We start from the raw sequence: 25,081 nt of genomic DNA, 5'->3' as shown, positions 1-25,081 counted from the left end.
CTCACACTCTAGTGAATGTTTTCTCTTCTATCATTACACCCAAATGCAAGATCCTCACAGGAAAGAAAGTCCATTGTTATTGCAGCTGACTCAAAGTCAGAGGAAACTTGAATTTCTATGGAGGGTGTGTGTGTGTCTTTGGAAAAGCCCAGATTACCTTTACTGCCATATGGAGGGGATCGACTGATGTTTGGGTTTCTGAGGGGCCGGATATGACAGAGAGACAAGGAGGGACAGTGAACTAGTAGAGCGATATATATAACTACCCACATTTAACATAGCTCACATGGTGAAATCAACTGTGAGTGCTGAAGAAGAAGAAAAAGAGCAAGGCAGAAAACAATCCCAGTCTGTCAGGGAAACCAAAAAAAAGATAATGAATAAAAACACAGAAAGAATCCAGAGAGGGAAGGAAAAGAGATTAATGGAGGACCAAAAAAAGTTTCCCCAAGTTGCACCTCTGTCCTCCTGACAACATGGGATCCCATTCTGCACTGATGAAAATCCAAGCACATACGCTGGTATATACATAAACAGTACACACTGTGGAGGGAATCTTGACAATACAGAGTAGAAAAATGATTTGCTTCAGCATACAAATGATCCTTACAAGTGCTGTATGTGCACTTCTATCACAGTTCTTAAGTGTGGCACAGTGTGAGTCTAGAAGCTCATAACATTATTGGTATGTTGAGTCCATGTGACAGAACATGGTTTCCACATCATAGACAGAGCCAGCTTGACCGGTATAATGGTTTTAACATGGCTTATCATTCTATATGTTAAAATAGAATGTTTCTTCAGCATCTTAAACACAGATGTGTTGCTGTAAAGTGTCATAGTTGGACAAATCCACAAACTATTATTATTATGCAGCAACAACAAACCTGACACGACAAACTCAACATGACCCAAGTGTAACATTGTTTATTATTTCCTCACTGGGAAGTCGTCACATGTAATACGGTGTCACACTCAAATACCACAAACACGCATACTCTTCATCCATACTTAATAATTATACAATATGTCTGACATGTGAAAGAGGTATGTGGTGATGAGACTAACATTTCTGAATGTTGCCCCTTGGTCTGGTTTCTTGAAGTTCTTGGTTGATTTCCAAGTTCTGCCACATGATTGGCTGCATGAAGGGGGAAGCAACATGTAGTGCTTCGATGAACTCATGCAGCTATAGAACAAGTGAGTCATGGAATAATACTAGCTTGTGCCATGGACTGATCCACTGAGGTATTCTTTAGGTTTGTTTGTGTCAAATGTGGGATAGAGCTTGCTCGCACACTCACACACTAACAATATTCCAAACCACAAGTCACAATCAGTCACTGCCCTGATTTGTCCTTTTATAGGCCTCCTTCTTTAAATATCTTTAAAATTAAAAAATGAACGTCTAGGCAGTCAGCAGTCATGCACTGTAATATCTGACAAGTTGTTCTAACTTATAAAACAATTTAGAAAAGCATTTGCCTCGAAAAAGGTAAGTAAATATAATGTTTATTTAATATCTAATTGCTAAGTTTACTAAAATGTTGTTGTATTTACCTCATTTTGTGAAGGGTTTCCAACTTAAAAATAGCAAGAGGAATCCACTTCATTCTAATAGTGTTTCTTTATTGGTCTTTATCCTCAGCATAGTAACTTATAATAGGCACACATTTCTAAAGTGGGGACTTTTAATCAGTAGCCCAGAAACAAACAAAACTTTCCCTGTATTGTATTTGCAGAGAACAAAATGTGGAATTAAAGTTGGATAAGATTTAGCTTATCTTTACACAGCTCATAAGAAACAAACTCTGTAAAGAACTCCCTGAGCTGTGGATTAAACACCAGTGGCTGTTGAAACACCATGAAAGACATTGAATAAACTTAAGGCACACACATTTAAATCATAAAAAAATGGGAACTGTAATTCTACCCACATGAAATCGCGCTCACCATTATTGAAGCAGGACTGGCCACCTTTGTCATCGCGCAGAAAAGGACGCAAACTGCTCCAAGATCCCGAAGATATGCTGTCACTTATTCTGTCGATGCTGGGGTCACGGTCTCTTTCTCGACAGCGAATGCATTTTCCTTTGCAGCATGAGCAACCAGCGGATGTCTAGGAGATACTTTTAATCCTCTGTCACATTACACACACACACACACACCTATACACACACACACACACGAACACACGCTCCAAACGTACACAAACGTAAAAAGCCGGCGGCTTCAGCCAATTGCGACGTGTGGAGGAATGCAGCAACAGCTGGAAGTGGAGCTGGAGAGGCAGCAAGGGGAGGGAGTCTGTCTGTGTCTCTCTCTCTCTCTCTCTCTCTCTCTCTCTCTCTCTCAAACACGCTGACACACAGACACAGAGCCTAACGTGCAGGTGTTAACGGACCACCTTCACTTGACCTCTCATTCTTACTGGCTCATAGAGAGAAGCATTTAGGCTGACAAAGAGAGGGAAAGAGGGAGAAAAAGAGGGACAAAGAGAGAGAGAGAGAGAGAGAGAGAGAGAGAGAGAGAGAGAGAGAAAGAGAGAGAGCTTTCAGACCTACTTGGCAGCAATGATAAAAGGCCACGATAAGAAGCATGTTTGGCTAATGATATTACAACAGGAATGCAGTCTGGTCTCCATTCACATGATACAATGCAGTCCCAAAACTGATAGTTTTGATTCATTCAGTCTATAGAGACAGACCCAGACTGGTGCACAAAAAAAACGGCATAACTCCCATCATGCAGCAGGTTGATAGAGGTAAAGAGAATGCAAGCTTCTTCCTTTGTGAGAAAAAAAACAAACCTATAACCCTTTTCAAATGATATATATGTGATAGGCCAGCAAAATACATCCGTATGAATACAGTATGGGTTAATGGCGGGAAGATGCAACACGCTACACATAAAACACACATAATCTGTTTCAACAAAATTGTATTCATGATATTTTTTGTTTTTTTTATTCTCACCAACATATGTTTCCACAGGGAAAGCACACAATACAATGTGCATTGGTCAGTTTCCTTGATCCTTGTTCTGTCGAATGCCGCACATGTGGAACTGTGAGTATTAAAGCATCGGCTGGCTGCTCTTTGTACACTATAAGTTATGTGCACCATCTGAAAAATCTCAGCTACATGTACGGTCATGCGTCGGTCTGAAGACATCATGGAGCCAGAGGTAGGTAATTTCATTCGGCAGACGTTCGTGCATTCTCCACAGTTCACAACAGAGGTGACATAAAACAACAACATGCATTACGCAGAACTATAATATGATCTAAGTCATGCAGAATTTTGTTTAGGCTACGCACACGGTTCACAACTGAAGCGTAATGCCGGGTGTGTTGTTATGGTTGGAAAATGATAAATGTAGTCTTGAAAGTGGTCAACTGGTTAGGACTGAGGCCAAGGAGGGTTTGCACACACACACACACACACACACACACACACACACACACACACACACACACACACACACACAACAACAGGATTATCTTATCTCTCAGGCACCGCATGGATCGCTTTGTGGATAAACAGGAAGAGAGCTTGTGCACCCGGCCCTGCTCCACTTTCTCCACTGCTCCTCAGCTCGAGGACACCAATTCTGTGTACAGATCTTATTACATTACATATCCCTCAAAGTGTGAATCTGCAAATTACAAGTTCACAAGTTAACAAACCCAACTGTGTTTACTCTATTATCACAAGGGTAAAGGAGGGGAAAAAAGGAGATTACATAGGATAGGCCAGATGAAAAATGGAAAATGGTTATTGAATGAATGCTGTCTATTATGATACATCAACCAATATCAGACTTTTCTAAAGTTTGCTTCCATACACCAACATGTCATGGCTTTTTTGTAATTTTAGTTCTCAACTCAACATTAACAGATGCATCTTTAAAAAGCCTTAAAAACAGAACAGCTAAATGTTATCAGGATAATGCTCCCTGAAAATGGTCTCGCAATTCCTTTTATCTTTCTCTCTTGTGTAGTGTTTCCAGAAGCTATGCAGCTACTATGCCTCCATGGTTGCTTTGTTAGCATGAGAGCTGCTAAGCTTTCCCATTGACATCATCCCAGGAGCCCTCCGAACATTTGACAGCATTCCCAAGTGAATTTCACAACTCCCATGTGACCCCAGGAGGCTGAGCAGGAACTCTGGAGGTGTTTGGAGAGGGGTTCCAACCGGTGTTCGGAGACCCTGCAGTGGGGAGACACAGTTTCATTTAGAAAAATGCATTTAACAGCCAAAACTTAATTCTACCAGTCTACTGTACTAAAAAAAACAGAAAAACAGTATCTGAACCACTTAACACCAGTACTCTGACAGCTCATTTAATCTCTGGGAAATCCCTGGTATCATAATTGATGTGGGGCTTTGAGGATTTGAGTGGGTAAAACTATTTAACCCACATGCTTTTTTTAATATCATCTTAATGACAGATGATCGCATGACATTGACACCGTTTGTGGCTTAAGGGTAAGTGAGGTGTATTTTCAGTCGTCTGGTGGTGCACCTCTTCAAGTCTTGTCAAGTCTCTCTCTTTCTTTACTCACCCCACATTCTGTCAGAGGTATGATCATCATAAGATACAGTGTCATGTGTTTTCACAGCTGGTTCAATAGTGTCGTCATCATGGTCTAAAAGAGAACACTAACAAATCTGTATGTAATGGATGTCACTGACCCGGTCCACTGACGTCACTTAACACCAGGGATATGTGCAGTGGTTAAATGAAGTAAAACTCGGTTTACTCACAAGTGTATTTGCAGAGTACCCTTTTTTACGCTGATATAAATGGCTTTCCACGAATAGTTGCACATCTTATTGTAACGCAAACACACCGCGCAGCCAAAGCATGAGTGTGATGGTATAACTGCCGCTGGACTGCCAAAACAAAGTCTTATTAAAGGCTGGAAACTTACCATGTATCTGGCTGTGATGAAGCCAAGTGACAACTGTTTGCTATAACTTGCGGTGCAGTTGTGGAGGGGGCTGAAGTGTTGAAATAAGGTGAGAGAGAAATGACGTTATGAGACTTAAACGTTCTAGAATACTGATCTACTTAGGCCGTGGTGCCCAACCAATTCCAAAGATACTTTTGGAGAGCTGTGTGCCAATGTTTGCGCCACTTTTGGGCAAAGACTGTTTGTAGAATAACAGAATCTCGGGTTGACAAACAGACACACACACACACACACACACACACACACACACACACAAGCACAAATGCAGTAGGATTACTTTTAAGACTTTATTGGGAGACCATGCTTGAGTTGTCGTCTTCTCCTTTGAAACCTGGGAAGCCAGCAGGGATACAGAGGAGGGAGAGAGAAGGAGAGAAGGAGAGAGGACCAATCCAAACAACAAAAGGAATGCTCTCCATCAGTTAGAGCTGCTGCTCTCTGCTCTCCCACTTGCCTGCCATGGTATGTGTAATTACTCCACAATTAAAGTGCCTGTGCTTGTGACTGTGTGTGTGTGTGTGTGTGTGTGTGTGTGTGTGTATGTGTTAGGGTGTGAGAGACTTGCAGCGCTTGGTGACCACCAACTATGTCAACAATGTGGCCTGGACGGAACAGGCTATTTCACACAAGTGAGTCAGGGAGTGAAAAAGGGCAGAGTTGAAAAGAAAACATTTTACTTTCCTGTTAGATGCTGCTGCTGCTGCTGAAGGAAGCAAAACAGCTGTTCAGATATCTCTCTCTGCATCCTCCATTTTTTTCTGTTTCTAGTTGAACTTTCTCTTACTTTCCTCTCTGCCATCTTACTGCCTTTGCTTTGTAAATCTTCTGCAGTCTGTCTCTCCTCCACTCCTTCCCTACTCTGACCACAGGAATGCAGGGCGACTGTCACTGCAGCACTATTCATGTCATGCATAATCACAGGGCCCACAGAGCACACGCACAAACACGCACAGTAACGCACACAGAGGCATTTCAGACTCCTAAAAGGTGGACATTTCGTTACCCTTTCTATTTCTACAGTATACAAGGTCTGTCTTATGGAGCCCGATGCAGATTGCTGGACATGCTCATATATTGTATACTGTAGGTGCTCTTCTATGCATTCTCCCTACATACTTTTAATTCAATTCAATTTATTTTTGTATAGCCCAAAATCACAAATTTGCCTAGTTTAAAACCCAACTTTAGAATACTGGCCAAATGTTTACAATAGTGAATGGAATGTAAACGAATCCACTGCCATAATGTCGGGAATTTACCTTCACGATCCTCTAACATAATGTTGGATGTATTAGTAGTCTGTAATAGTATCTTAAAAACCTAGGACTGCAGTATTTCAAAAAGCAAAAAAAATTATGCAAAATAGGATCCTGGTTTTCACCATAATACAAATAAAGAAACCTGTAATGTGATCAGAACATGTAAAAAACAAGGACAATGATTGTAAGACTTTAGAAGTTAAACCGATCGTTGTCCAGCTCACAGGTAGCTGAGAGTCTTTTTCTGCATGGTGACCTGTGCGGCATTGCCTTTAAATAGTACCAATGTGGTATATGTCCAGTTTTACCCCCAAAGAGAATGTAGAGAAATGAATCAAGAAGCTAAAGTTGTGTTATGACAGAATTTAGTTGACGTTATGATGATGGTAATCTGAGCTCCAGCTCATTTCCCTCTTTTGGACTTGATGATGTTGGGGGTGAGAAAGTCGTCTGCAACCCAAACTGTGATGTTTTAAAGGTTTCGTGCCGTGTGTTACAAGGGTCTTAAGGGTCCCTGTCTCATATAGTATCCCTGTGTAACTATATATCCAACAATGATGGAGGAATCCGTCTTCCGACCTCCACCACACCGCGGGGTCCACACACATTTGTCCTGTTGTGCAAACATGTGTCATCTCGGTTTAGGGTCCTGTTCAGACAACAGCAGGTTGTTGAGTTTGATGACAATGTTGGCAAAGTCGGTGAGCTCCACAAAGTCAGAGGTGATGATGTTGACCCCCTCCACCCCCGGCCTCTGAGCCTCAACCCAGGACATGATGGTTGGCAGGTTTCTACAGCCAGAAAAGAAGAGAGTTTGTATTAGAAGGCAAAAAAATGACACCCCTTTTTTTATTACACTGAACATACTGTCACTTGAATTTAAAGTGATCCACTGGCCTTGCGAACATATTCAAAATATCTAGGGCCAAGTTTCCGTCTCTAAGGGTTATAGTTATGGTTTCATCGTTGCCAGACTCCAATCAGTTGTTCCTTGGCTGAATGTCTGTCTGTCCACCAAATGTCATGACAAGCTGCTGATAAGGTTTTGATATACAGTATCTTGATGAGGGAGTAAACGGTACGGATGGAAAAAGGGTAAAGGGAGTGACGTTTGTGTCTGTCTGTCTGTCTGTCTGTCTGTCTGTCTGTCAGTGTGGGAGTACTTTACCACCATTGTCTCAAAATCATTGCTTTGCATTCAAATACTTTCTGTTATGGTTCTTGGCATAGAGGCACAAATACACACACACACACACTGTGCCATGACTCTGTAGCTGTATCACTTCCAATACCCTTAAATTCTCCACTGTGTTTCAGCCGCCAGCAGAACAAAACCAGGAAGTCAGAATGTTTAACCAGCGGTGATAAACAATCCCATTTCCTCGGAAGTGCAAAATTAGGCCGCCTCCTGTCTCGCCAGAGAGTCCGTTCAGGAGTTTTATACCCCAGCATGGCTGTTTCTCTCACTTTTGAGGGTATGGTGGGTATGTACTCTGAGTCAGGATTTCCTCTGTCATTTCCACTTTAAGCTTTGGCTCAATGAGCTAGATGACTGCTAGAGTTGCGCAGATAATTTGGTCCTTGCTTAGAAAGTAAGATCTCTTATCTGAGAGATGAAATGGGTTTCTGTTTGATCCTCCCATAGTTTGGAAATGGATAAAAAGGATTATAGCTAATCCTTAGTTAAATAAACCAGTGAAGTGACAGAATTTTGTAACAGAGACGTCAAACTTGAAGGTGCATGCTTAGACAGATTATTATAGGCGGTAAACCTGTTACAAGTAGAAGAAACATCCAGGTTGGTTTTACTACTACACTGCATTCTCCATCAGAGGGTGTGGTGAGTAACAGATACACAAACAGCTGTGCTAATCACAGGGAAGCATGAGTAACAATAGGTCAACAAATGTACAGAGGCTTCTTCAGGAAATCATATTGTTGTCTATGGGCGCAGCACGGCACGATGTGAACACACAGCACCACAAATCTGCAGCCACACACTGTTTGCATCATTCTCTCATTACTTTGCATTTGCTCCAAGTGTTTAGTTTGCTCTTGTTGACAAGGCCCTTTTTCAAGAGCATGAGCAAAGATGACGTTCCTCTCTCCTGCAGGCATTTGTAGCATTTACTGTACTGCCCTCTACTGGTCGCATGCCAAAATAATGAAATGGACATGAGCAAAAGAGAAGCAGACAAGGTCCCAAGGTGCATGAGCACATACATGCTCACGCATGCTTAGACACATGTTTAACAGCAAGGTATATGTAAAGCTTAATGTATCCACACCACCAAAGTAGTTGACATTCTAATGCATGTATTCACACATCCACAACCTTTATAAAACACCCCAAACGTAGTGACTGACCTTTCCACCAAGTAGCTGCGCAGCCCCCAGACCAGGCCCTTGGCCACGGTGTTAACCTTGGGTGTGAGGATGGCCTGAGACACGTGGAAGGAGCCCTGCTTGGCCCTTTCCCTCAGCGTAGTTTCCAGGAACTAGACAGGAGAATGTCAAACACAAACAGTTGAAACACAGCAAATGTCATCGAAAGCACCCCTTGATGTGAGGTGTGCGGGGAGTGTGGACACAGCTTGTGTAATTGATGTCTAAAATGCAGATTTTTTTTTTAGCTTGAATCCTACATTGTGTAAAAATAGCGAATGACAGATATATTTGTATTGATTTTCCGCTGAATGAGATGAAAGAAGTGTACATGGTTGCCTTCATGATGGTGTGTAGTTTTCACAGCCATCGTTGTTTTCTGACCTGTGTGAGCTTGTTGGGTTGGGTGGTGTTTGCCCAGGGAGCGGGGATCTTGTTTCCCGGCCACATGACAGGAATGCCCTGAGCGGACGGATGATGGTAGAACACAATCACCTGAGGATAAAAGCAAATGAAAGACAGTGAATAGATAAGTTTAAAAGACTGCACAACTGATTGGGTGTCTCAATGACACTTTTAACAAGAAAGCTGGCAGCCCTTTGGAGCTGGTAATTGTGCAAATCTATCCTCTGTACACTCTCTTTCCTACTCCTTTGTCAACTAAGCCAGTCACAGATTAGGGTCATAGGAGCAGGAGTTAAACTGATAGCATCGGAATGAGACACGGACATGCACAGAGAACCATGAGGAAACAAAATCGCACCTAATACACAAAGCACACACACACACACACATGAATGTGCACGTGGAGCTTCCTGTGTCCACATATGAGTATGCGAATATATAAAAATAAATGAATGAAGACAGACTAAAATGAAGAGTGCCAGATGAGGAAATCAAGGAAGAAATGTATAGGGAAAGCCCCCCCAAAAGATGATTGAAGAGAAATGTAAAGAGAGTGTGAAGAAAGGATCAATGCTAAATACCATGAAAGACGGAAATGATGGAAGAAGGGTTAATGGGATGATGTCATCACTAATTGACTAATTGAGGATTACCTGTCCACAGGGGTTAAGTGGGCTGTCCAATAAACACACGCCTCCATGCCGCTTTTACTTGTACATGTATATGAGCTTTAAATGGCCTGAGATCACCAGAGTCAATACACACACACAACAAACTGGTTTGAAGTGAAAAAAATATTTGTTTTGAAATGTTTCGAGGAACGTTGTGCGTCCACTTTCATGGATGAATTCTCACCTGGTATTTGTTTTGCCAGAGGTAGTCCAGAGTGATGCTCTCCACTGCACAGTTGTTACACAGCTTGCTGCCAAACACTTCCTTGAGCATGTTGATGAGGTACACATGATGCTCTGCTCCCATTGCATAGTAGTGGTTGAAGTCAAGAAACACTACCTAAATCAATCAAACATCCGAATCACTTAAATGTACCAACTCCTTCTATCCATGGCCATGCTTGTGTATCTGTGCTTTCTTCAAATTGTATTTCATAAAGAACACTACGATAAGCACTTCTCACCTCTTTCCTGTGTCGGTTTAAGAAGGAGTTGATTTCTAACAAGCCATCGCACACCTGTGGGGGAGAACAGAGTGAAAGGTCGGAGGTCATTTCCTGCATCAAACCTAAAAGGTCTCCCTGTGTCACACGGGGGACAGGCACATGTCAGAATCCCCCATTTCTGAAGAGGGATGCTTCCAACTAAACTCACAACCTTTGATCCATGTTCAAGGCCAAAAGGACAAACATCTGAACAAGAGGAAATATTGGATATTTCAATTATTTGAGGACCGCAGAAATCTGATCCAGAAAGACAAAAACATTAACCATTGACGGATAATACTGGACTGTGACTGATTAAATCAAACATATTTAAATCACAATAAGAAAGAGCAGGAGCATTGTAGCCTAATGATGCAAGCGTTTAAATGTCAGTATACTCCACTGCTCACCTTGTGTCCAAACAGGCCATGGATGAAGTAGATCTCATTTCCTGGCTCTCCTGGTTTGGAGGAGACCCGGAGATCAAAGTAGCGAATTCCTGCCTCCAGCTGCTCTTTAAATGTCAGGTTCTAGGAATACAGGCATTATATATTACATTGCAACAACTGGCCACAAAACCTGACACATCTGTTACGCTGTAAAACATACAGATTTTCTGGCCAAAATAGATCACTGAATATGTCATCTGCAAGCTATCTGGCTCCAGAGATGGTTAGGTTTGTATGTCACTGATCTGAACTCAGTACCTGGGTCATGGACCACTTGACCATGACTTTCTTGGCCAAAACGCTGAACATGGTGGCGAGGTACTTCACGTATGCCTTCTGGTCGGGTCCCACAGGAGCATGCACATCTACCCAGTAGGTGAACGAATCATGAGACCCTGCAAGGGAGATGATAATGATGAGAAAAGAAAAAAATGAACACATAACATCCCTTTTTTTTTTTACCCGTGCGTTCTTATCTTCCTGAAGTACAGTGATGGGCAGATGAAAAGACGCGGAGAAACCCAAACGTCTTTACGCACGGACATGGCTCACCTGGCACGGCGAGGTGTTTGAGAGGCATGGCACTGAGCTTGGAGGGGAGCAAACCCATCCAGTCGGCATTGACATTGCCGATCCCCGCAGGTCGGGTCTTCATATCAGAAACAGCCTGTCAACCCCCCCCGCCCCGCCTCAGGAAACCGCTTTCCGGTGCACATGCAATCCCGGTGACGGATACCCGTGCGCTCCCAACAGGTGAAAACTACCGCGGATCATCTTGCAATGTCTCAGTTAATCTTGGCGACACATAGGACCGGTTCAAGACGTCCTGTGACTCGCACCAGATCGAGTATGACCCGTTTCCTCGCCCGGTTGTCGGTAGGTTATTTCCTGCGCGTCGTGGTGCGCTGTTCTCCAACCGGCGAACCAGGTATCCTTTGACGAGACCGACCGGCGGGTAGCTAACGACCGTGATAATCCTCTTAGAGCAAAATTCTCCTCGTTATCCCCTTCTCCTGCTTCTTGGTTTTACCTGCCTCGTGTGTGTGTGTGTGTGTGTGTGTGTGTGAGAGAGAGAGTGTGTGTGTGCACGCGCACGTTTGTGTGCGTGTATGAAGACCATCCCCTGGACACACGCAAACACACGAACGCAGGGCCTACAGACAGATAGGTGACAGACTGGAAAGTTGTCTCAATTGTAGGCGGATTTGTTGTGGTTTAGAATCAGCAACCCGTGACTCGTAGGCTGCAAGGATGAATGCACATAAAGCATTATTCAGAACATATGGATCATTATTTGCGACCTCTGAGACAATGGGGAGGACAAAACTAGGCTAAAGTTGAAGCTTCGACCTCAAAAGGTGTGTGTTCATGCTGTTCTATTCCATTATATTCCGTGGATTCATTACTTTAATTGTCCGGTTGGACATGGCGCGTATGGCTTGGTGTAGCCAAATTATTAGGCCACAAAGGCTACAAAGACACAAAGGCCAATTTAAATAGCCATTATTAAAGTACTTAAACGCGTCTTTGCCGCTCTCTATTGGCCGATATGAAAAACCGCAGCCCGACAGCTCCATCTCTTGGTGCAGCGCGTGGATTACAACTGTGTCCAGAGAGGTGGTGGAGTGAAGAGCTCTCACACTTGTCACTTTTTGTCATCCCAAACATCAGTGTTGTGATTGCTCTGGAATAAAAAGGGACACGTGTTTGGCAGACTATTTTTTTCAGTTCAAGCAGTTGTGTTTTGGGAACATATTATTCATCCTTGTCATTTTCGGCACAAAATGACTACATGGAATATTACTATCAAGCCACTCAAAGTTAATTCAATTCTCAATTTCGTTGTGGGCAAGGTTTTACACTTCCGCAGTCCCACAAAGCATTGCGCCCGCAAAGCCACTCGTCCCCTGGCAACTCGCGTTTGTGTGTGCGTTTCCATGGGGAGCAGTCACGCGCGCACACACGCGCCCTTATCGTAAGCACTGGGTTTAGACATTACGTGCATTCTAACAGAAAAATCGTCGTGTTATCAGCAGGACCAGACAACGGCCGAGCAAAGGAAGTACACCACTAAATGGTGAGTTTAAAAGAAAGAAGGAAATCATTGAAGAATGGGCCTGAATGAAGGGGGTCAGGGAGTTGCTCTGTCAAAGCTGACATGTCAATAACAAATGTTTTGATGTTCTCCTGATGAAACAAGGCTGCACTGTATATATTGGGCTACAGAAGTTTCAGCTAGTTCATCAAAGCTGCTATTTCTTTAGAATTAGGCTGACGTCTTGTTTTATGGATAGCCTGCTTTGTGTTACGTTGTGTGCATGACAGCAGAGTTGCATATGGGAAGCAATAAAGTACACCTTTCTTTTACCAAGTAGGCCTATGCCTTATTACATATTAAAGGAACATGATCAAATGTAACCGTTTCCTTTTCCACTGTCAGGTTTGTGTCTGCGTTTGTTTTCAGTATAATTGACCTTGAATAGCCTGCTAATGTCTTGTGGCCTGGATAGGCTGCATCTTAATTCCCTTTAAATCCCTCTGCAACAGATTGCCATATGTGAATGCTGAGTACAAGCCAGCAGTCCTCTGGCTGGCATCCCAACTTGTCTTACTGCTTATGGTTTCAGTGAGACTGGAATATCAAGCAGGGTTTTTGTTTAGAGAAATTGTTTCCACTTTGCAGTGGAAAATAAAGGATAACTTGAGGAGTGTATATATAGACTACGGCATGCAACAAATGATGACAAATCTTTAAACATTTACACATTACTAATTGCTCTGATGATTCATTCATTAAGTGATTATCAGGAGTTTTGTTCAGCTGCCCTTGGCTTATCTCATTTAAGTGTTAAAATCCCCAAATGCTCACAATTATTCGGCTTGTATTGCTTAGAATGTGTGTGTATGCATTTCAGTATTTACAACCAGGATAGCCAAAAATAACTGGGTTTCATTTCATTACGCATATTATGTCAGAGTATGCATGGGGTTTTTTGGTCAAGTGTTGTAGTTACACGCAGGGCGACTGCTGTTTAACCAGCATCTAGAGCAGCATGTTGCTACCTTACACAGAACAGTTACCAGCTATGCATTTAAAAAGGAAAATAAAGCATATCATGTCACTAAGTTTGTGTTTCCTAGTATTTTGAATATACAACGTAAGTGTGATCACTGTGGCGCCAATCAAATCCTCTTGACAGACGCGGTGCTTGGGGAAGGTAGTGGATGCCAGTAAGCATGATGGTGATGTAACATCCTATTTACATCCCTGTGGGCCTAATCTGCCCAGGGCTGGCTTTGTCATCTCCCTTGGGTGGTCATGTTGGAGCCTCTTACTAGTGAGACACACACCTAATCCTCCTCACTGAGAAAAACAAGAAATGGTCGTCGCTTTTCTTTGTCCTCAGATCTATTAAAACAATCCTGTATAGTGGGGATTATCCAGGAGTGGGTAAAGCTTCTAACTGATTTGCTGCATTTGTAGTTGATTGGTTTCCACCTGCTGCTGCTGATGTTTCTTTTCTTTACTGTCACCAAAGGATCCAAAAGGCATGGTGTCTACTCTTGGCTGATCACCAGGATCCAACCTCTCCAACAGCGGATCGGTTACTGCAAGATGAGTTTGGATCTTCAAGAATTGGTGAGCCTCGTGACACAGTGGCCGACTGAAAATCCTTCCTCCTGGGAAAAGAACATTTGAACTCTTCTCGAGAAGAGGCCGTCGAAAGACATTTGACCGATGAATCTGCGGTGTGTTTCTTCAACTTGTTTTATGCAGAAGGAAAATTGAACAAGCTGATGACACCGTCTTGAGAGATGATGAATCGCTACACCACCCTGAGGCAGCTGGGTGACGGCACCTACGGCAGCGTGCTGATGGGGAGAAGCAACGAGTCTGGAGAACTGGTGGCTATCAAGAGGTGAGGATGGTGATCATTTTTTAAATGTAAATATAGTTTCTCAGTGTTAAAGCAGGGCAATATAGTTATATAATATGAATGTTGTGTGGGAGTTTGGTTATTTTGATATAGTGACATAAATTAACGTAAATATTTACTCTCACTAGTTTGAAACGCTGCTTTACATTTTAGTGAAGTTATACAGTTGGCTGTTTTTACAGCAGCCATGTTGACATGTCATAGCAGGGTAAACACCCACACTGTAACCTGTGTGTCAAAGCCATTCCAGTGAGCCAACCTGCACAACACCAGGGCATAAATGAGCAGGGTCGTCATTAATGTTATTAATTACACATGTGTTAGTCCTGTAATGACATGTCAAAATGGCTGCTGTGAAAAGTGAAATTAATAAACTTGGCATTCATTTTCTCAAAGTCCATGTTGTGTACCCCTAGTTTACATAAACTACCATGTAAGAGCACCAATAATCACCCCCAAAATATTATCCCATAATTGATGGAACTTAAATAAAGAATACTGTGTTATTTGAATTTGACAATAATAGAGTAGAGTAGAGAGTATATGATGTATCTGTTCCAGTTTTCCATGTACACATTTGTACAAGCATGTTCACTATAAACACAAGTGTATTTTAGATTTTTAATGAAGGAAGTCTGGCTAACCGCATTTTTAAATAATGTGTCTCTAATGTTGACCTACCTTAACAGTTCTACAAAGCAGACGTACTTCATATACTACCATAAAAGTATATTTAGTAGGACTAAATATTCAAAAACTAGAACTGTCATACTTTGCTCTGGATAAACATCATAAACCACTAGCCCTTCATAAAGTGAAGGGCTAGTGGTTTCCTGCCATCACCAGGCCAAACAAACCAGCTTACATGCCTTTGTTTGAGCAGCATGGCAGCAGGGTTCAATAATAGATGAGAAACCGGGGAGATGCGTCCACCGGTTGATCATTTGGTTACCATGCAAGACAATACATGTGGTGACGGTGAAAGGGAGTGAAAGTAGAGGGAGTGTGTCAGGTTGCCGACATTGTGAAAGGGACCAACGAAACTGGCAGGTGCCCAGAGAAGAGGAAAAAAGATATCTGCACATTCTGTAACTCTTAAATAACTCCGGTTGGAGGGAGTGGCAACGTTGATCAGAGGAGATAAGCCATTGACAGGCGTCCCGTATAACAGCTGCCGTGTGGTTTTTAATGTACATAGCAACACGTACTCGATAAAACTGACAATACAGCCATTGAGTAAGATGTATTTCACACTTAATTCAAGTAGATAAGAAAAACAATAAAGCCTTTATGGTTCAGAATAGGATAATTAATATCACTTTACATTCTAGAGCTTTTGCTGGTTTTGTTCTTGAAATGAAATGAGCTGAAATTAGAGACACCTAAAAAAAAAAAAAAAGCTGAATTATTGATGGAGACACACAGAAGAATTTTGTAAAGACAGGGACTGTATGTTTGGTGTAATTGATATGCCCTGCAAATGTGTTTCCCTTCATTCTTTAGTTGATGTATATCTGACCTGTACTCCAAACTTAATGTCTCCGTTTCTCTCACAGAATGAAGAGGAAGTTTTATTCATGGGAAGAATGTATGAACCTAAGAGAGGTCAAGGTAAGGATGGTTATGGGACAGTTTTTGTCTGCTTCCAGAGATGAAAATACACTTTTATTGGCAAGATAACGCTGCAATAATGTTCGGCAGCTCCTTTAACACAGCTGACAGTTGGCTTTCTTTGTGCATCTTCACATTTAACATATTGCAAATCTACTTTGTAACATGCTTTAAAAATGTCACACACTGAAATAATGAGCAGGAGGGGTAATTAATGTTCTACACATTACACAAAATTCTGCAGTCTCTTCATTGTGCCCTTAAAGTTACTACCTCCCATTACCCGTAACTACCCTCAGGCATTTTTCTGATTCACAATTGCAAAGGTTCAATGTATTTGTGTGTGATTACATAAGTGCCATCATTCTTACCTTTTTCCACGACTTGTCACACCAGTCACTGAAGAAGCTGAACCATGCGAATGTGGTGAAACTGAAGGAGGTAATCAGAGAGAACGACCACCTCTACTTTGTCTTTGAGTATATGAAGGAGAACCTCTACCAGCTTATGAAGGACAGGTAAGACGAGCAATACCACACTTTTGCCAGGCGAATGTCTTTAGAAGGTGTATAACACAGCGGCCGAGTTTAATACCAGAACACAGAGTTTCCAAATGTCAGCATCTGGTCAGAGTGGACTCTGGAGCACAAGCCTGACATGGCCAATCTGGCAGTAAACGGTTTCGACACTTAACACTAGCAAGGTTGTGATTTAGTATCAGGATCTGATTGGACCAGTGGAATATTTCCTATTTCAGTCAACACACCTCACTCTCATAAGTTGCCGTGCATTAGGCTCTTCCTTGAACACAGCTGCCACTAGACTAACACCTTCTCCGGGGGGGGAAGCTCTGATGTTTTTGCTACTTTGGAAACCCCAGGTGTACACTGCACTTACACTCACATGGGTTTGTCATCTGTGTTGTTGTTTTTTCAGCATTGTTTTACCAGTTAGTTTGCGTGTACAAAGTCAAGCAATGTGTATGCAACGATGCTTACATTAGCTAGGCTCATGAGAATTCTGTCAATTTTATGTTTACAGAAGAAAGTTGTTCCCTGAATCAGTGATAAGAAACATAAGCTTTCAGATTTTACAAGGCCTGTCATTTATTCACAAACATGGTAGGTGTACCGTGTTCCCTTCATGCCTTGCAATTGCATGAGAGTGGCAGCATACTGCAAGATTCGTTGATGAAACTTGAAAACTTTAAAGCTATAAAATATGGAATATTTCAACCAAAGAGCCAAATTATCAAACTGGTGATTCATTTATCAGAATCTTGTAGTTTGTGAACCCTTCATCACTGCCTCATCTTACTCATTGGTCTGCACTTCTATAACTAATGGATGTGTGCAAGTGTTCAGAATATTACAGGAAACTCATTCATTTAAACCTGTGCATGCGTAAATGCAAACAAACACAGCCTGTATTTGCCTTACAGTACATGCACACATCCAGAGCACACATGCTTTTTTTTTTTTTAGGATTTTTCTTCCTTTTAACTGCTTTTGCTGAATTTCTCTTTTACCCCCCTTATCTGTCTTTTCTTTGCATCTCTTTGGTCGGCTGTTAAGAGAGAATAAGAAGTTCTCAGAGAATGAAATTAGGAACATCATGTTTCAAGTGGTGTCTGGGTTGGCTTTTGTACATAAGCATGGTAAGAGGCTCTACTCTGTCATTCCTTACCTGTTTCAAAGTAGCACGACATTTCAGTAGTTTGTTTGGGTGTATATTGTTAAAAAAAAAAAAAGGGAAACACAAAGAACACTTGGAAATAAGCTGGATAACCACGGCCATGGCTGTGACAGTTAATACTGTAACTGTGGTGAATATAGTACTGTACAAGCAAGACTAGGTCACTAACACAGCTCGGTTAAGGTTTAGAGAAACACTGTTGCCATGGTTAAATAATGAGAATGTCAATGTTAAATACTCAATACTTCAAACATGGGCCACTGTTGTCGAAGGCAAATATACACCCATTCAGCAGCTCCCCAGTTTTCCTTTTCTTGTGCTATCTGAGTTTTGTGTAGCATTTGCAATAAATGTAAAATACTAATATAGAATAGTTGCATATGATTGTAATTTGGTCATTTGGCCATTGTATAGAGTTGACTCTGTACACAGTGGCTCAACTTGATGTTAACCTCGCCACAGGTTTCTTTCATCGAGACATGAAGCCGGAGAATCTGCTGTGCATGGGTCCAGAACTGGTCAAAATAGCAGATTTTGGACTGGCCCGAGAGATCCGTTCCAAACCCCCCTACACAGACTACGTATCTACCAGATGGTGAGAGTAGTGTCCGGGCGTCAGTAGCCTTCTAAAACACGGAGAAGAGCTTATGCATCAGTTACAGTGTGATACACCAGACGAGAGCTTCAGCCTTGTAAAATTCACATTATGCTCTGTTTTTATGTAGATATGCAGTATGAGTTGTCCGCTGGTTTAATTGTGTGTGTTCTCTGTCCAGGTACCGGGCTCCTGAGGTTCTGCTCAGGTCCTCTACCTACAGCTCTCCTATTGACCTGTGGGCTGTGGGCTGCATCATGGCTGAGCTCTACACTCTCAGACCTCTTTTCCCAGGGAACAGTGAGGTGGATGAGATCTTTAAGGTCTGCCAAGTCCTAGGCACCGTCAAAAAGGTGAGAAGAAACTGAATGGAGTGAGGTGGGAATAAGTGACCTTTATCCAGGGTTTTAAATGTGTTCAAAAATAAGCCAAATCCTATCAAATCCTATTTTTTCAATTAAGTTGTTTACCATATAAAAAGTAAATCTGTATGTAGGCAAAGAGCAGTGTTACCCTCTCTGAACAATTGGCAGACATACGTTCAAAGGTATGCAACCTTAACCACAAGGGCAGTAACCAGTACCCAACCACTTATGTACTGTATATGTTCCATTGTTCATGGATGTATTGGTTATAAAAGTGTATTAGCACACAAGAGGGGAAAAGTGATAAATATAATAATGAACATCATCTGATTGTTTCTTCCCTTAGACGGATTGGTCAGAGGGTCACCAACTAGCGTCTGCTATGAACTTTCGCTTTCCCCAATGTGTGCCGACCCACCTGAAGACCCTCATCCCTAATGCCAGCAATGAGGCTATCGCCCTGATGAGGGACCTGCTGCAGTGGGACCCCAAAAAAAGACCCACTGCTGTACAGGTAGGCAAAACCGAACCTAAAGGTCAGGTTATACAGTAAGAAGTCAAGGCTTCATTTGCCTCGTCTGGTCAATGTAAATGCCATTTATTGGGAGGGAAAGCCTTCTGTACCATAAATCAGCACATAGCATCATACGTCTGCGATCGGCCTAAGCATTACCTGTGATCCAACCACTTATTTGGACACACTTTAATTTTTAAATCTAAAAAAAAACTACCTGTCCTCAGAGAGGTAATTTCAAATACAGTGCAAGACTCACCACTACATGCGGATTATCTCTTGTCCCAATACTGAGATTGCATTAGCATGCTAATCCCAGTCATTTTAAGTAGGGCTTGTACCATACTTCATTCACCCTGCCACTGCAAAATGTGCTTCCACTGCCTGTGTGCTCTGCGCTGCATAATGGTATCATGTACAACATATGGTCATTACATAGATAGACATAATTATCACTCCACTGTTGGATCACTCTGTGGTCCCTCAGTAGGAAACACCTTTCCAGAGGGAGTGACGATGCTTTTCCATTCCCTGCTTACAAAGCACCCATGTGTAAGATACACATCTCGTTTTAGCCAGTTCTAAGGAAACAATTAAAATGCACTTTAAACTTACTCAGATAAATAATATAAATATTTGAATGGGATAAAGTCTACACTGCATGTCCATCATTCTAACATGTGTGTGTGTGTCAACACGATGGTCTGAGTCATGTTGTTTGTACAGGGGTTAAAGTCATTGACTCTAGTGTTTTGGAGTACATAAGCACATAAGTACATACGTTTTCCTTTCTCTGCCTGTCTAGGCCCTGCGTTACCCGTACTTCCAGGTAGGCCAGATCTTAGGGCCTCGCCCTCAGAGCCAGGAGGTCAAGAAGGTCCAGGCCAGGCCGCCGGCCCAGAAGCAGGTCTCGGAGTCCAAGGCTGATCCTCAGCAGTCTTCCTCTGAGTCCAAAGCCTCCACATCCTCCTCCAGAAACCAACATCAACAGCCTCTTCAGCAGATTCCCCTTCCCCAAACTGAGAGTAAACCAGGAGGCCTCAGCAATGCAGTGAGTGCCTTCATGCAAATCAGAGCTTTATTTGTTGTATTTCATGTTATAGATCTTCTAAGGAGAAGGACTTGTAAGACAATTGTGTTGTCTTCGTCTGCAGAAAGCAGCGTCGCTGGGCAGTGAGAACGGCGTTGGCGTTGGTGGTGGGACGGGGGTGCTGAAGAGCGGTCGTCGTCGCTGGGGCCAGACAGTGGCCAAGACCTCAGACAGCTGGGAGGAATCCGACCCGTCAGAAACCGCCGCCTCCAACTCCAAGAAACCCAGTCTGGGGAACGCAGAGGAGGAGGGGAGCCTGAAGGAGCACCGCCCACAGTAGGTGCTTTGAGGTCCTAACAGGACTGGATTTGCAATTTGGAGAAAAAAAATGTAAGCATTGACACTGCAACAGTGCATTGCAGAGCGCCGCAATATGTGTTAAATTTAGCTGTCTCATGCATTATTTGAGACGATATGTTATCTGAGTTGTGAAGGATTGTCATATGGTGTAGTTTAAAACATGATCTATGCACATGGAATATTTTCTGCCCAATCTGCATCAATTATTTGATAATTTGATAAAACTTTATGTGACGCACTTCTCTCAAACAAATGATGTGCTGTTTGGCCTTCAAATGTCTGGTTTCAGGCCCAAGGAGCAGAAACCTCTGTATTCCTTCAGCACAGTCACTAAGCTACCCAACAATGTTAAGATTGGCCAAATGGACCCTAATCTCCCAGGATCTGCTGCGCGGCAGCACTATCTGAGCCAGTCACGATACCTGCCAGGTAGGACTGCATGACTAACAGCCATGTGGGTAATCTCTCTCAATGGAAAGAGGTCATCAAAACATACTGTCATACAAGCAATCGGAACATTTTCATAGATTTGCATCAATCTTAAATGTGCTTTTATACAAATGTATACGCTTTCTTTTATCTGTGTAAGGGGATTTATTGTCAAGCACGACTGCTAGTAGATTCAATTACCTTTTGAAAAATGGCCTATTTAACAAACGTCGTGATTGCAAAAATAACATTTCGATTTTTCACGACATATATTTATGTTGCTTTAAGGGTTGATCGGCAAGAATCAGACTTCTGGAGATAAGGAGTTGAGTGGTTTGACGCTGCGGGACTTGTGGGAGAACTCCTCAAACACTGTAAATAAACCGCTTGCTCCTATTGGAGGAGGATTATCCGTCACCAGAGACAACGCAGGTAAGGACCAACGTCTAATGTAGTGGTGTTAAGAGGTTTGATGGAGTGTGCAGTGGGACGGGGCTCGGGTTCCCAGATTTCACTAACATGTTAGAGAAATCTGACAGTCATGAGGGTTTTTTCTGATTCGTAGAGAGTTGCAAGTTGCATCAAAAAACAGTTTGTCACAGTTTTCCAGTTTTTTGTGTCCAAATTTTTCAGGGAATATTTCAATTGTTTATTTTACCCCTCAAATATGTTTGAAATAACACATTGTATCCACTGTGGACAGTGAAAAAATAATATTTTTGAGAATCTATAACCGAGCCAAAACCTTATGTTTGGCAACAAAAATCAACATTGACCTTACTCATTGAGCGATAAGGGTAATGCCAGCACCGCGACTCACTTTCTTTTGCCATGCAGTGGAAACCTGGCGACTGTCAGTGTCACCTACTGTTACATAATATGACACTGTCCTCTTTGTGCCACAAAAGGCACGAAATGCTAATGATGCAGCTAATGTATCCTGATCAGTAGTTCTGGAGCCCTTGAAAAAAAGCAGTGTTAGGAGTGAGCCCAAGTGTCTGCGGCTTGAGAGAACAGAGACTACTATAAATCATTTGTCATGTAGACAGACACACAATATGTGTCCCCGCTGTGCTCTCCTCCTCTGTCTCTGTCTTTCACTGTCTCTCCCTCACTGTTGCTTATTCATGAGATTAAGACTGTTGGTGGAAGATCAAGTGCTCCTTAAATTGCCTTCAACTGCAACACCCCCCCCCCCCCCCTCTCTCATTTGTCCCACCTCCCAGCATTTACACACAAACATACGCCAACGTTTGTTTTGATACACTTATGAATACATCTCACGAATGTATTTTTTTTCCTCATATAAATCAAGAAAAAGTAGTAACGTTCTTTTTGTTTTGTGTCGTTCTGTCAACTGCAGCTGAGATGCAGCTTCGTCAGTGCTAACATGTGCATGATCTTTTTCTTCTTCTTCTTCTTCTTCTTCTTCTTTTTTCTCTCTGATTGCGTGCATATCTCCTCCGACTCTACTATTTGGTGCGAGACTAGAAGAGAATGCCTCTAAATGTGAGGACAGCCCACCAGAGAAAACTGTTGCGAAAGAGAGAATACTGGAGAAAATCGATCTCTCCAAAGGTATTTCACTGAGATCACGTGAACTGCTTTGTTGTATTTCACAGTCGGCAGCTATGTTGTGAATTGACTTAACTCTTAAGTTCCTATGCTTGAAGCTCTTTTGTGTCTACAAACATTGTGGTTGTAGTTGTAGTTGGCTGATACAACAAGCTTCAGGTATTCACCCAGTGACTTAACATGCGAAAGAAAGCAGCTGCTAAAGGCTCAGCAGGAGACAAGGGTACAAATACACAGTTTAACCAGAGAACTAAGAACTCCAGTGGCTAAATAGATGTTAAATTGCACTACAACCACAACATCTTCATAAGGGAACAATGAGGCTCTCCACTAATTACACTGATAACCATCTGTGGCCGCTGGTGAGGCAGATCGATGGAGACGCCGGGGAAGCTGAATGACTTCAATCACACGGCCTTAGTCATTTGTTTGGGTCCTCAGTAGCTGTTGCATATGCAGTAGCTACTTCACACATGTTCTCACAAATCATTTGTATCAGTAAAGCCAAGTGTGAGAACATCTATTAGGTGTATCTACGAACATTTTCTTCATTTGCGTGTTTTTGTGTTTTAAATGGGACACATTGTTTTAGCTTCTATGATACATGGAGGCTGTAACATTTAAAAAAAACATAACAAATAAAGACCCATGAACTGTGTCTTTCTCCTCTTCTAGGGAACTTTGTAAGCACCAAATACAACCTCTCTGGTGGTTATATCCCTTCATTCCAAAAGAAAGAGGTGGGCTCAGTGGGCCAGAGAATCCAGCTTGCCCCTTTGGCTGGCCAGCACGCAAGTAAGCTTTTATTCCATCCATGTGAAGCTGATAAAATGATTCTTGATAGGTTCTTGGTTGGATCACCTCCCCTCGTATCTGGCTCAAAAGGTTGCACTCCTCATCAAATCTTAAATCTTCTGTATTCTGTAAGAATAACCGCCCTCTTGTGTGGCCGTCCAGTACTCGGCCATCATGCCGTGCCTGACATTTCCTGCTCCTTGACTCTATTCAGTTTCCAGTTTCTTGCTTGCACTATTTCTGTCCAAACTCTCACTCACTGGCACTGTGTTTCTCCTCTTTTTTTTTTTCACTCTTCCAGTCAATCTGTCTTCTTCTCCTGATAATAAAAAAGACAGATCGAAATCTGCAAAGCCCAAACCCATATCTGACTCATCTTTGAGCGAAACTAATGAAGGTATTGCCATTATAATAGTTGCTATTAGGCTTTTGTTTGATTCTGGCGTGATTACTTGTGCTGATAGAGGAAAACAAGCTGTCCTGTGTTGTTATTGTCCGTTGCTTTTGCTGCTACCAACAATTCCGGTTTTGTATTTACTTTTGATGGCATTTTATAAGCTGGTGTCGGTGTGTAAAGACAGATACCTGACTATATAGATACTGCATTATCACTGTATATATTGGAGATAGACAAAATGACGGACCGGCATGTTCCTCCAGATTACGAGGGCTGGAAGAGGAGGGCAGACAGAACTCAGATGAAGGGGAGCAGCTACTCAGCCCTGGGGAAAACTTCCGGGAATCTCCTGACCAGAGCTCCCCCCGTGCAGCCTGTCCACGGCAGAGTGGACTGGACATCCAAATACGGTGGAACTCGGTAGTCCAGAAAGAAGATCATGCAGCTTCTACCGCTCGTTGGGACTGTTGCCTAGTGGTGCACATCTTCGGCAGGAAGTTAAGCCTAAGCGCACTCCAACCTGGGGGAAATGCTGTATGCTCCCTGAAACAACCTGAATCCAATATGGCGGTATATCTGGTAGAGGACAAAAAGTAGTCACACAAGATGTTCTTCCCACATTGTTCGGTGGAGACATTTTTCCTGCCACAATGGCATCACTTTGTTCCCAGTGATGCACCTGTAAGTGTGCGTGGAGTCTGTATGTTTTGAAGGAGACGGTTGCCATGATGCTGAACCAAGACGGATCCCGTCTGCTTGACAATCCCACTGCATTCCTGAAGGAGCCAGTGTGAGCCAATGTTAGTGTACTGTTGGTGTTGGGGTACTGTGAGTAGGACTTAATTGTAGCATAACTTTTTTTTTTTTTTTTTTACTCCTTGTCAAGTATTGTTTACTACTGACGACTAAGCATAACCAGTAATTTATTAACATCTCCTGCAATGCTATGTTCCCTCTGCTTTTATTCCCATAACAAAATCTTCAGTGTAACGGCTACAAAAAGGATTACTTCAGCTTACTCTGTGTACCACTGCACACCTCTTTGTATTACGCAATGAATTAACTGAGCATTTTGTAAACCTTTTATACAAATAAATACATGAAAGTTCATAATGCATTCGCTCCAAAAAAAAAGGACAAGACGA

At 42.4% G+C, this 25,081-nt stretch overlaps 3 protein-coding genes across 12 annotated transcripts in view; 1 reads left to right on the top strand and 2 right to left on the bottom strand.

Annotated features, from left to right (window-relative positions):
• The window catches only part of phldb2b (pleckstrin homology-like domain, family B, member 2b), a 39,964-nt gene extending 37,707 nt beyond the window's left edge, over positions 1 to 2,257 (bottom strand). For all 7 annotated transcript variants that reach the window (XM_068709709.1, XM_068709713.1, XM_068709712.1 and 4 more), the window contains exon 1: positions 1,954 to 2,257. In XM_068709709.1, the coding sequence (XP_068565810.1) occupies positions 1,954 to 1,986 (33 nt within the window). In that variant the 5' untranslated portion in view covers positions 1,987 to 2,257. The remainder of the gene's footprint in view (positions 1 to 1,953) is intronic.
• Positions 2,258 to 5,251: 2,994 nt separating this feature from the next.
• Positions 5,252 to 11,618, bottom strand: plcxd2 (phosphatidylinositol-specific phospholipase C, X domain containing 2). The gene is made up of 8 exons (XM_068709483.1): positions 11,185 to 11,618; positions 10,891 to 11,027; positions 10,594 to 10,713; positions 10,163 to 10,216; positions 9,883 to 10,038; positions 9,007 to 9,117; positions 8,605 to 8,735; positions 5,252 to 7,028 (listed from the first exon to the last, which is right to left on the bottom strand). Exons 1-8 carry the CDS (start codon positions 11,285 to 11,287, stop codon positions 6,869 to 6,871), a joined length of 972 nt encoding a protein of 323 aa, XP_068565584.1. The 5' UTR covers positions 11,288 to 11,618; the 3' UTR covers positions 5,252 to 6,868.
• A 969-nt stretch (positions 11,619 to 12,587) lies between these two features.
• Positions 12,588 to 24,998, top strand: mak (male germ cell-associated kinase). 4 transcript variants are annotated; one of them, XM_068709703.1, is made up of 17 exons: positions 12,588 to 12,709; positions 14,172 to 14,272; positions 14,411 to 14,552; positions 16,127 to 16,181; positions 16,578 to 16,699; positions 17,223 to 17,302; positions 18,339 to 18,471; positions 18,653 to 18,824; positions 19,183 to 19,350; positions 20,156 to 20,401; positions 20,505 to 20,716; positions 21,030 to 21,169; positions 21,458 to 21,601; positions 22,661 to 22,747; positions 23,420 to 23,539; positions 23,841 to 23,936; positions 24,200 to 24,998. In XM_068709703.1, exons 3-17 carry the CDS (start codon positions 14,449 to 14,451, stop codon positions 24,358 to 24,360), a joined length of 2,040 nt encoding a protein of 679 aa, XP_068565804.1. In that variant the 5' UTR covers positions 12,588 to 12,709; positions 14,172 to 14,272; positions 14,411 to 14,448; the 3' UTR covers positions 24,361 to 24,998. The 4 variants fall into 4 exon arrangements, with proteins under 4 accessions (XP_068565804.1, XP_068565805.1, XP_068565806.1 ...); XM_068709704.1 differs by lacking the exon at positions 23,841 to 23,936; XM_068709705.1 differs by lacking the exons at positions 22,661 to 22,747; positions 23,841 to 23,936.
• The last annotated feature ends 83 nt before the right edge of the window (positions 24,999 to 25,081 follow it).

Source organism: Cebidichthys violaceus, unplaced genomic scaffold (genome assembly GCF_023349555.1).
Source record: "Cebidichthys violaceus isolate CVI_PGR_0920_01 unplaced genomic scaffold, fCebVio1.0.p SCAF_15, whole genome shotgun sequence".
Lineage (NCBI taxonomy): Eukaryota > Metazoa > Chordata > Actinopteri > Perciformes > Stichaeidae > Cebidichthys > Cebidichthys violaceus.
The sequence above is the reverse complement of the archived record's forward strand: the minus strand, read 5'-3'. Positions and strand labels throughout refer to the sequence as shown.